At 42.6% G+C, this 12,719-nt stretch overlaps 1 protein-coding gene across 8 annotated transcripts in view; it reads left to right on the top strand.

Annotated features, from left to right (window-relative positions):
* Nucleotides 1–12,719, top strand: part of TBC1D30 (TBC1 domain family member 30) — an 82,854-nt gene that overhangs the window by 37,255 nt on the left and 32,880 nt on the right. For 5 of the 8 annotated variants that reach the window (XM_074984051.1, XM_074984055.1, XM_074984056.1 and 2 more), the window contains exons 3-4: nt 9,932–9,993; nt 10,644–10,709. In XM_074984051.1, the coding sequence (XP_074840152.1) occupies nt 9,932–9,993; nt 10,644–10,709 (128 nt within the window). Of the gene's footprint in view, nt 1–2,852; nt 3,308–9,931; nt 9,994–10,643; nt 10,710–12,719 lie in introns of those variants that run through there. The other 3 variants (XM_074984058.1, XM_074984057.1, XM_074984059.1) reach the window with 2 other exon arrangements.

Genomic DNA, 12,719 nt, shown 5'->3' with positions numbered 1-12,719 from the left:
TGAATGCTATAAAGCCCAATAGCAAAGCTGTCCAATCACTATGTAAAATTATATGAATTAGGAATAACTATAAAAACCTCTCTTTTGCCTCCTTTCCTCCAACTATCCCTGGAACCACATGTTCAAGTCACATGAGGGTCAGTCTTTCATCCTTCCAAAGTAGGTAAATTAAAGACCATGTAGTTTTCTAATTTTTAACACTTCTGAGGCACTCTTAGAGGTAGCAGCTTTGTAGCATCAAAGTTCCTAGTTAGTGATAAATTTCAGATTGCTGCTTTGACCACTAAATCATCTGTGGCTGGCACTGAAATAAAAAGCAATTCTGAGTCATCCATTATATCAGTAGGCAAGTGTCACTTTTAAAAAGGAACCACCAACACATAGATTTAATTACCTGCTTCGTGAATAAGCTTGCAGTGCAGATGAAGCCATTTTGCAAATACAGAATAAATAATTTTAAAGAAATATGATGAAAAATCATTTGAAAAATCACTTCTCTGCAATTTTAATAACTCTCTTAAAATTATTATACCGAAGATTTAGGTAAATGTCCCACTCTTAGTTTGTTTGCTTTGACAGCATGCTGTGTATAATTAGCTTCACTTTTTAAATACATTGGGGGCATGCAGTGGTATTTATGCCTATGTTGGGCCTGGGATGTTTACTCCTAAGGGAATTCATTGCTTTATGCCAGAAAAATGATTTCTGATGGGGAAGTAAAGGGAAGTTGTAAGAGCGGTCATGTGCTCCTTCTCAACAGTGCAGGCAGGTTGGCTCAGGCACATGGAATAGCCAACAGAGACATAAATCACCACCCAAGGGGTTGCGATGCAATTGTGTGTTGGAGAGAGAGGGACACACACTGTCCCTCTTGCTTGCTATTGTAGCACGCTTGGCATAGAAGGGCAGTGCTTTGCAGTTTTCTGAGGAGGTAGGCATGGGATGGGCACTGTCCCCTCAGGCAGAGCAGAATATAGCAGTCTACCTGATTAGTGAGTTGTTCCCATTCTCTTTGTGTGTTCTCCTCATAGAACAGGTGTAAAAATTAAGGCTCTACATTCCCAGAGTGTTGAAAATGCTTGCACAGTTTAGTAATTAGAACAGGTCTAAAGTTTTAGACTTAAAAAATCCCCATCAGAATGCGGTCCATGAGCTGTTTGCTACTAACCTTTCTGGAGGTGGCCAGTAGTCAATATCAGGACTGCTGACTGGGAGGGAAAGGGGTAGCAAGGGGGCATTTGCCCCAGGCCTGGATCTCTGGCCACTGCTGCTGCTACTCTGGCAGTGGTGACAGCTGAAGCTCTGGGCCCCTTTTGAAGTGCCATAGCAGTGCTGCTGTGAGGGAGTGGCTGTTGGGCCCAGCACCATGGTCCAGTCAGCGCTGAGGGCTGAATATCCTAGGCCGTGCCCCTTCCATTCTTGGTCCTGTCACTTCCAGGATGCAGAGCCAGGCCTCCCTCCCACCTTGCCCTGGGGACCATCATGGCTGTCAGCCCCCTGTGGCCAATATAAATTGTGAGTTTGATTTCTGCAGCCCTCATTTGTTCTTCATTGCCTATGATGTAACACTGAGCATATGGCTGTATAAATTTTGTTGACTAGAAATTAGAATGAACTGAAGAACACTTCTTTGTGTACTTAAAACTTGTCCTCCTTGGCCAACAGATGTTGGTCCAATCCAATAGGTTACCTTCCTCCTCCCCATCTTTAACTGTAGTTAGTTTCCCTGTTTGTCTCTCTCACAAAGTAATAAAGGAGATAAAAAATGTTTTTAATAGGAAACTGCCATTTTTAAACATCCAAAATTCACAGGTGGAATCAGAAGCAGGTATTTGACGTAAAACTACCTATAACTCAATTTCTGAGATTGACCCAATTAAATTGTGATACATTGGCTTTCTTCACTGAATAATAGAACAGCAAGAATTGTAAACACCAGCCATGTTGAACTGCTTTTTTCCTAACAGTCAACCAAAATCTCATTGGTTTGAAAGTGAAATTCGGTGAGTTAACTCCTTATTTGTGTTACGACTCCTCCTCTTAATATGTTTTTGGAAATTTTAAATTTGACAGTTTAGCTGATAAGTTACTGAGTAAAATTTGGTTTTTGAATTTAGCATGTTATGTCCTCCATAGTAGTAAACTTTGTTCTTGTTCAGATACATTAAGGATGATGTTATAAAGGTGATCTTCTCCCCAAAAGAAAATATCTCCATTATCCATACAAAGGCAAAGAATTGGAGCTGAGCCTTTTAAACTGATTTTGGGCACATTCCCACTTCCACGGTTGGACTGTATTACGTGGCTGTCAGGCTGTCCTAGTGAAAGGGGTATGCATTAGCATCCTTGTTCTTTTCCTTGCTTAAGGACATTGTAGCATACATCGGTCACTTTCTCAGGAGACCTGTCAGCAATGGGTACAGTACATGTATGTTATTATGCATTTAAGTTGGAGTTTAATGCTGAGTGATTTTAAACCACATTCTCATGTGGGCTTGTAAGGACCTAACTGCTAGTGATCCTCCGCAGAAATACGAGTCTTGACCGTTGTTGAAAAATAAGAGGTACTTGTATGTCATTTATAGCTTGTGCTGGCTCCTCTGTTTACACAACCGACGCAGCAGCTGCTGCTCTCCAGCCGTATAAAAGGGCTGTGTGCACAGCACACCCCCTGTACCCAAATGTTCAGCGCTGCTGCTATTCTTCCGAACAGCTACTGCCCCTCCGCTGTGGCTGTGACCAGCTCTTTGAGCGATGCTGCCATCCAGTCCCTCTTGACATTCATTTCATTTTTAAACCCAGCTGCTGCTTCCTCGAGCGGGATGCCCGCTCCCTCCCAGGTGGGGCAGGAGGGGGCGGAGGGAACGCTGCCGGGTTTTCAGTCGGTGCTGCGGGGAGGCATTGTGGGCGGGATCCGCTCCCCCCCACCCTTCTCCTTCTGCACCTCCACTTCGCTCTCTCTGCACTGCAGATGTCCTCCAGCAAAGAGAGCGGCCGCATCCGGCTCCCGCGCCCTCCCTCCGCGCGGCGCCTCTCAGCCCGCCTGCCCTGATGCCTGGGGCAGGAGCGATCCCGGCCTCAGAGGACGGGCTGTAAATAAAGCAGGGCGCCATCTGACTTGGCGGCCCCGGAGCAGCACCCATGCGGCAGGACAAGCTGACGGGCTCCCTGAGACGCGGGGGGAGATGTTTAAAGAGGCAGAACACGGGCGGCGGCGGCGGCGTGGGCACCATCCTGAGCAACGTGCTGAAGAAGAGGAGCTGCATTTCCAGGACGGCTCCGCGCCTCTTGTGCACCTTGGAGCCAGGTAGCGGCTGCGCGGCCGGGCCGGGCCGGGCTTCGAAAGTGGTGGCGCGGGCGCCCTAATGCGCTGAGCCAGGCGGGATGGGGCAGGCGGCTGGCCCCGAGCCGCGGGCGGGGGCGGAGAGCAGCGCGGGCGGCTGTTGCCAGCCGGGGTCGAGCGGGGAGCCGGGCGGAGATGGGACCCGCGGGTAGGCGCCGCCGCTCGCCGGGAGGGGTGGGGGCGGCCCCAGGGCGCCTCGGGCGGGTCTCTCCAGAACGTGCCCGCGGCAAATGGCCGCCGTCGGGCTGCGGCTGGGGAGGCGGCAGGGCCCAGGCCACGCCGCGGTTGCCCAGCGCACCCGCCGGGGTGGGGACGGGCCGCGCCCTGCGAGCGCGTTGCCGCTTCCATTGTGTGCAGCTGCGGGCGGGCGGCGCTTTTCCTGCTCTGCCTGCGTGGCGGCGGGGCGACCGCGTGTCGCCGCGGCTCTGGGCACCGAGGCGCTCTAGGGCCCGCTGCTAGGCTCAGGCGCGTGGGCTGGGGCCTCTGGGAGGTGCCGGAGGGCGGGCCTCGCCCACCGGTAGTCCTTCCACCTGGGCGGATTGTCGCTCCTCTGCTGTGCTCCACCGGCAAGGCTGCGGCCCTCTGCGGAGGTCTGCTCCTCCTGCCCCCTCGGGGCCATACCTAGTCCTGACCTCCTCTGCCACTGGTGCCTGGCCCCTACAGCTGGCCTGGCTTGCTCGCCTCTGCTCTGGCTTATGCCTGCTCGCCCTCCTCCTTTGTGTTGCCCTGTATTGCTCTGCCGTCGCTGTCTTTGTGAACGCAGTTCAGCCACATGATAGCAGGTCTTCAGCATCACTCATGGACATCTGCGTCTCCCTCTTCTGAACAATCCTTTTTTCCTCCATCCCTCCAGGGTCCGCATTGCTTTTGGGTCCATAGTGTCCACATTTCCCCACAACCTATGGGAGCACTGCCCTGGAGAAATTACCTTGCCCTATCATCTCTCTGAACAAGAGTACTGTCCAATTACATAGACTGCTTTCTTAAAGGGATGGTCATTGTTTCTGCATCTCTCTCTCTCTCTCTTTTCTTTCCCCCTAGAAACTATTTCAGTATTTCAGTTCCAAATAGAGTGAAACCTTTATTAAATGTTCAGTTTGGGACTAGCAAAATGATGTCTCTTAAGGAAGGTGGCCTTTAACAAAGGTGGATCTGCAGCTTACTGGAAAGCCAAGGGGACAGCTATTTGATACCATACTTTTGTTTTTAAATAAAACTCTGAAATTGCAAATATCTAATCATTTTATTTTTATGAAATGCTAGAAATGCAAATACTTAATAATAGGATTTAAATATATGAACAATCATTTGTACCTGAGAAGTTGAGCTGTATGCAAGTTATCATGAACATAAGGGAAGTAAAACTGCAACACTATAATTTAGCTAACATCTCTTGAATGAGTTTTGAAACTTAAAAGCAACACACAACACCATGTAAAGTGCAGAGTTCCCATTCCACTATATTTGTATATATGGTGTATCTTATGAGTGCTCAAGTGTAAATAAAGTGTGCTGTATTTGAGATCAGTTTTGGGTGGTCACTGGTTATGTTGGAAAAGTGATTGCTTAATGTTTACATGATAACGTACTTGAGGATAAGCAGTTTTACAGGGATGCTAGTAACCAAAACCAGGTTTATGTAAAACAGACTTCATTAAATTTTTAAAATGCACCCCAAGGTCCCAACTGTGCTCAGCTGACTCCAGCTCATGCAATTGCCTCCTAATATTGAGGACACTCCCATTATTCTGGCAAATTTAATAGATTAAATTGCACAGTGATTCCTCTGTGCAGCTCTGACACCCATCCTTCATCCCCATGACTTCAGCAGTCCTAAAGTGAGCTGCTACCAGGAAGTGTTGCCATAGCTGGGGTTACATGCTGCCATCATGGAGACCGGGGAAGATGTGAACATTTTGTACCTCATTATTGAATAAACTTAATGCGGTCACAGTTTGACTTTTTCAGTGGTATTCAGCTGCTGAGATTCTTAAGTATTGAGAAGCCTCTAGGTACCAGTTTCATCAGCACTTCATTATTCTTTGGTGCACCCCATGGTTGCTATGGTAATATATTGCACAGAGGATGGCTCTCGATGCTGCTTTCCACCCCTTTTTTGGGTGAACATAACCTTGTAGTAAAGTAAGTTGTGGGTCAAAAATGAGTGGCTTTTTTTTTGTTTTTGTTTTTCACTGAATTTTGAGACCCAGGCTACTATAAGGGTTTTTCTCCCTTATTTAGGATGTGATATCCATCGTTTTCTGGTCAGGTACAGCCCATGTATTTGATAATCCTTTCTCACTTTCAGTCACTATCAGTGGAAGACATTTCTTCAGCTGCTCTGAAGGTACAGTCAGAGCAAGTGGTGATTGGATTGAAAATAATTGGCTGGTGTACAGCTAATTGACTAGTCTATGGCCCAAAGAATACAGAGGCATAACATACGTGCTTCCTATGTGTCCTTCCTTTGGGGCCACTGAGGGATTCCCAGACTTTTGGTCTAATATCCTGCTCCATAGAGCAGTTCATTGCTGTACTTGAGGAGAAAGATTTTGATTCTTCCAGCAAGCCTTGTGATTTGGCTATCGTATCTTTGTGTGCTCAAGAAGTTGATTAACCTAATCTGTGTTGCATGTTCAAGGCAAAGAAAAAAGAGGGCTGCATTAGGTTTTTGGACTCCCGTAAAGCTGCATACCACTCCAGTAATTTTTCACAGTTAGGACATAAGGCAACGGCTTTCCCGTGGTAGATTAACTTGTCAAATGGGTTCTGTATGGCAGTTTTTGGTGTGCTTTAGATTAGTGAGCTCATTTCCAGGGTTCTGTGTGGGCCTCAGGCACTCGCTCACCTTGGAGATGACTCCTCCTCTGTGCCTCCACACTTAGATCTGTGTCTCTTTTTATATGAGGCTAAACAATATGGGGGTGAGTCATTAATTCATCTTAGAGAGATTCCCAGTCAACAGATCTAACTCTGGGTGGCCATGTCAGTGTATCTCCCTGAGCACTCTGCAGACAGCAGTCTTTTTTTTTTTTTCTGCCTTGTGACATCACACCTTTATTAATTCAGTCTCATTGTCTGTATGACATTTGTGGGTTGACACCTGGGAGCAATTAGGTCTCATTTATTTGAGACAGGTCTCTGTTATTTGTTGCCGTGTTTGGGGTGTTTTGATCATGAAGTTAACATACCAGGTGTATAACATTCTACCTGTTTCAAGATTATATTTATCCTGACATACCCATCTCTGGCTGGCTTTGCTTGTGGTGTTTTCCTTGTGTAAACTGCAAGACTAGAGAGTCCCCAGTAAAGGGGTTCTGTGTGCTCTGGAATGCACTTTTTATTTGAATATTGAATAGGGGTAAATACTTGACTGTTCAGGACAGCTGTTGCTTTCTTCTAACGTTGCCTGATACCACAGAGTGTTCCCTTAAATGTCATCTGAAGTTACACTGTAGGAAAAGTTGTGGTTAGTTATTGGCCTGAATTTACATAAATTCCTGTATGTCCTTATTGTGTCCTGTGCTTAGTAATTGAATATTCAGGATGAGGCCTGTTTTTCTTGAATTAACACATTTTTGCAGCAAATGTGATCTGGCTCCTTTTAAGTGTTGGGAGGTGGATCATAATAAGTTAGTTATTGCCATGTGTAAGCACCAATATGCTCAAAAACATCTCCTTTTTAAGGGATTGATATTTTTAATATAGACAAATCCTTGACTCTCCCCAAGCCTCTTAAGGCTGTTATTAGCTGAACAGAACAATAATCCCTTGAGTTATGTGAGGGTTGTGTTCCCATGCACCTTGGCATAACTCGAATTTCGTGTAAGTTGGGGTTGGCTTTTTTCCTTGGCAGAACGCACGTTCTGCAGCTGGGGAAGCAGCAGGAGCACCTGGAGCTCCTTTTGAAAGGTGAGTCCTAGGGTTTAGGTGGAGGGTAGTTGGGGAGGGTTAAGCCTGGCCGTGGGTTGCGGCCATGGGAGGGGCTACAGGGTTTAAGCCTGGGGTGCATTAGTGCTGTGGGGGGTGAAGTTGAGCTGGGGTCGCACAGGGAGGGGTTTGAACTGGGGCTGGGGTTGAAACGGAGCTGCGCGTGGGGGTGATGAGCTGGGCCACAGGAAGTTGAACTGGGGTTGGGGTGCTGTTGAGCTGGAGCTGCATGGAGTTGAACTGGGGAGCTGGGAGGGGAGGTTTGAACTGGGGCCACGGGATTTTGAGCTGCGCTTAATTCACATTAATGCAAGTTAAGTGCAACTTGAAATCGCATATTTCAAGGGTTTACTGTACAGATAAAATCATCCAAATGGTAAATTCCGTGATACAATTTTAAAATGGCCAAATCTAGGGTAGGATTTTGTTTGCTGGATTTTTCCAAAATGTATATGGAAAACTTTGCTTTCAGTCTAAATATTTGTAAACCACCTTGTCCTCCCTCCTGCCCTCCTTGTCAATTTTTAAACACGTCATCAGCAGTTATGTGTAGAAATATTGTCAAAACTTAACTGTTCAACACTAGCAAATACCACTACAGTTTTTTCCAAACACACAAGGCCTAATCCAGCTAAGTGTAAAGTGTATATGTTGAATTGCCTTACATTTAAAGCATTTGATAATTTGCAGCACAGATGTTTACATGGATACAAAAAATTATATACAAAATGTTTCTCTATAAATGTGTACCATAGAAAAGGCTCATCTTTCTATAGAAAGATTTTAAATACAAAGCACATATGGTGCCATTAACCAAATGTTTCATGAAAAAATGTCCTAAGAGGAGCTTTGTTCTTTTGTATGAATTTCTCTGTATCTGTTAGTGTAAGAGAATGTGAAGAATGAAATATTGTACTGTTCAGCACCTTGCTTTTGGACAGCGACATTCTAAATGAGGGAGGATTAAATTACTGTAACATGCATGACATAGATTAGATTACATGTGTTGATATATGTATTATGGTATGTCCAGATGCTGAAAGCATAAGCTGCCTGAGTTTGCATTTCAAAGATGTGTCATCTATGTTAAAAAGATTAATTAACATTAATTGCTTTTACAGCCAGAAGAAGCTCTTAAATTTAAATGCTGTGAATGCCAAATTTAAACAGAATATAGACAAATTATAAAATATTAAATAGAATATACTAAGCAGTATACTAATTTTATTAATGTAACAACATAAAAATGAGCATCCAATATTTTAATATGCATAAACAGAAGTATGTGGAAAGAAAAACTATTTTATATTTTTTGCAAAGATATCATGCTTTAAGAATGGACTAATCACCTGTTCCATATATCATTATGGTTTAGCTTATCCTACTGTGTTGAGTGTTGTGCAGCTTGTTGCATACTGAGGATTCCCTGCATGGGTATTGTATGTTGTCACACATTATGAAAAAAATCAGAGCTCTTTGCCATCCCTGTTCTCTCCAGTAGACTTTTCCACTGCAGCACATTTTTATTTTATTTATATAATGTTCCATTACAACAGGTTATCTACTATATGTTTTAGAGAGTTTGTCAGTTGGATTAAAACTCTTCCTAAATAGTAAGTGTTAGGATCACCAAATTCAGTAAACAGCTTCCTTTTATTATAATTTCAGGCAAGATAAGGGTTTCATTATGCTAGGAAAATGAGATGTGCCTGAAATGGGATTGCTTCTCATACAACCAAACAGAAAAGAGATGGCATCACCAAATTAGGTACAGTCCTCAAAATTGACATTACTGAGCAAATGTTGAAAGAGACTGAACCAAGATGAGCCAGAAAAATAGCATGAATCTGGAATAGGATTGGTTCTCAATAAACCTTACAGAAAAGAAAGAAAACAAAGACATTTGAAGTAGTGGTCTGTTTTGGCACAGCTAAATGAATGTTTAAGGGTTGAAAACTAGAAGAAAATGTTATTGAGAACCAAATTGACAATAGCCCTTTTTTGTTAAAACATAGCAAATGATGAATTATAATTATGAATAAAAATATACTTGATGGAATTCCCATTTTTAAAAAGTCTACTAAAATTAAGTAGAAAAATTTTAACTATCCCTTTTTTAAAGAAAACATAAAAATTAGCTTAATAAAAAAACTACTTTTTTTAAAAAAATACCATCAGTTACATAAAGCATGTACATTTTCCTTTTGTTTTAAAAAAACACATAATTGAGTTAAAGATCCAAGCAACATAAGGTAAATTTGCTAGTGTATTACCTATAAAACCTTTGGTAATGGAAAAGTCCATTGGAGAAGAGACGAGAAGGTAAAGAGCTCTGAATTTTTACAGTGTGCACACAGCCTAAAATGTCCACATAGGGGATCCCTCAATATGGAGTGATCTTAGCAAAATATATTATGCTGAACCCAGTAAAGTACTGAGTAGGAGATTAGTCCAGTTTTAAAGCATTATATTTATACTTTTTTAACATACTCCTTCTGTTTGCTTTGAAAACAGGGACAGTAATAGAATGCAGTCATTCAGAAATACGTAGTTCAGTGTAGAGTTCTTTTAACCTGATTTAATTTGTTTTCTTTTTCCAAATAATGATCATGATTTTTGGTTTGTCTTTTTTCCCTTTTATTTTGCTGTTGTCTCTAGGGGTTGATACAAAGTTGAAGTTCACTCTTGAACCGTCTTTAGGCCAAAACGGTTTTCAGCAGGTAACTTTATCTATTTTCACTTGGTTTTGATAGTCTGAAGTTTCGGTTTCAGTATACTTGTGTTACTTGAAATGTGTATTACTTTGTTTTTTTATCTGAATGTGAGTATATTAGTTGCCACTACAGAAAACTTTGATCCAATCAGTGTTTTGGAAATTATAATGCAATTTCTTTTTTTTCTCTGACATCTCAGAATTCCATAATGTCAGAGTCTTACATTATCTCTTATAGAAATAAATTACTAGCAGGGGTCCCTGTAATTTTTATCCATCCATGGGCAAAATAAATTTCATTATGTGCACCAAGGCATTTGTGGATGTGCATCGCCAATAGAAGCACATGCTGCCAGCTCCGGTTAGGTGTGGGGGCTCTGTTAATCAGCTGGGTGGCACCTGAATCTCTCCAGAGTGGCCACCCAGCTGTGCAGCTTACAGGGAACGCTGATTACTAGTCTTATCAGATTTATATTTTGGCTTTAATTGGGGTTTCTGTATTAAGTCTAGACACTGGTCAATCTTATGGCTAAGCATTTAATTTCTTAAACATTGGAAATAAACTAAAGTTTCTTACCTATAGTATTGCATACATTCCCATATTTCCATATTAAACTAATCCCATGTGTTTCCTGTGCTGGATGTTTTTGCTTTTAGTGGCATGATGCTCTAAAAGCAGTGGCCAGACTGCCAACAGGAATACCAAAGGAATGGAGGAGGAAGGTATGTAAATCTGCACACTTCACAAGACATTAGCAGTCACATGTGGTTTGGGGATGGTGTGAATTTGAGTGTGTTACACTTTGCAAGCACTGGGGATTTTTCCCAGTTCAAAGCTACCAAGAATCAGCCACTGGGGGAAGTACATTGTTGCAGGGGCTATCAAGGCTGCTGTTTACACAAGTTGTGGTGGTACTCCTTAAAACTCAGGAAAACTCTGTCAGTGCAGATTTTGGCTTTTACCGCTTTACTCTGCTTGAACAAAGGGTTTGCACTTATCAATCTTCCATGGTAGCTGAACATCAGTGCTTGAAATGAGGGCAAATCTTTAGTTGCAGACAGGCCTTTAAATTTATGAAGGTGATAACTCCTGTCATCAAGGCATGGTGCTGACAAGAATTCCCACATAAACATTTGGTCAGGGAAAGGCAGTGTGCTGGAATAATAAGGGAGCCTAGGGTAAGAATGATGTGCATTAGAGACTGCCATTAATGTGAAACAGCACTGAGTTAATGCTGCAGAAATGTACCCACTGGGAATTACACTGAGATCACTAAAATCCACCTTACTGTTTCCTTGAATAAAATTTGAAGTTGTATCTTCAAAAGTTAAAACCTTGTGCATTAGTCTTTTGTATGGACTAAATATGGGGCATATTCTGGCTTTAGTTTGTTACAAGCGTGCCTACAGAAGGATTAAAACGTATGTAAAATGTAGACCTGGTTTAATATATTTTTTTAAGGTTGGAATCTTTCTCCTCTTCCTTTCTTACTTCCAGTTGGAATTATTATTTATACAGACTGTTACCATGACACTAATTTAACCATATTCCTGTATTAAATCCAAAGGCCAAATGGCATTCATACAGTTACTCTAAACATACCTATAAAGCCTAAACAATAGCAATTTACTACAGCCAAATAGTAACAATATATTTATAGTCATTTGATCCAGATACTTGCAAATGGACTAAGAGTGTTTAGATCCATATTGGTTGACTCTCAGTGTGTGCAGGCAGGTTGTTAACAGCGAACACTTTAGAAAGTTACTTTTTTATATACTTTAACAATCAAGTGATATCACTGCTAATTATCACACCTTAGCTAAGGCTGAATAAGTATTTTCTTATATAGCCAGTTATTTCTTGCACACGATGCTTATTGTTTCCACCCAAACCTTTGGTAAGATACAACTGGGTTGCTGCAAGTTGAACACAACAGTTCTTTTTTCTCATGATCTCATTCTTTTTGGTCAAAGATTTTCTGCCTATTTTCCTTGTTAATATTGTAATTTGGTTTAAAATCTTAGTTCCTCTCGGTCTTACATGGTTCTAAGAGTCTCACATTCCCTGTTCCTCCAACCCAAAGCATTTCCTCTTTCAATTTACAGGAGAGTAACATTAACAACCGTAGGCGTATCTTTTCTTATTGTTTTAGTAAGTCAATTGTTTGCATCAGAGTGGAATCTTTCGTCTGCCATTTTCTTCCTTATAATGAAGTCTTTCTCCCTCCTTTCCTTTACTAACCAATTTGCTATTCCTCATTCACTTGTTCTGTGAAACTCTGTAAAGAATGACACAAGATAAAGACTCTTTCTTCCTCCTCATCACAACCATATCTGTGCTGTTGCTCTTGAACTTATTGCTTGACAAGCCAGAGGATCAACAGGGTGGAACCGACATTGCCCTCCCTCCACATTCTTGCATATTTCTGCTGAACTAGAAGGAAGCCTTCTACCTTGGAGCAGCCAACTGAAGGATCCTCCTCAGGTGTAGGCAGGGGCATGGCAAACCATTTGGTTTGGGAAAAAGGGGCTTTCGAAGTCAGGGAGGTCCTTTTGAAAGACCCCCCTCTACATGGGGGGCAGGGGGGCATGTGTTTCGAACTCTGCACTTTTGAATCACGTACGGTTGCCATTATGCTAATGAGGCATTGCAGTGCTCATTACAAAGTTAGCATCTGCCAAAAACCCTCATAACCATGCCCCTTTCGAAAGGAGGGGGCTAGTGTAGAT

This window comes from Carettochelys insculpta, chromosome 1 (genome assembly GCF_033958435.1).
Source record: "Carettochelys insculpta isolate YL-2023 chromosome 1, ASM3395843v1, whole genome shotgun sequence".
NCBI classification, from domain to species: Eukaryota; Metazoa; Chordata; order Testudines; family Carettochelyidae; genus Carettochelys; species Carettochelys insculpta.
Note: the sequence above shows the minus strand (reverse complement) of the source record. Positions and strands in the feature narration are given on the sequence as shown.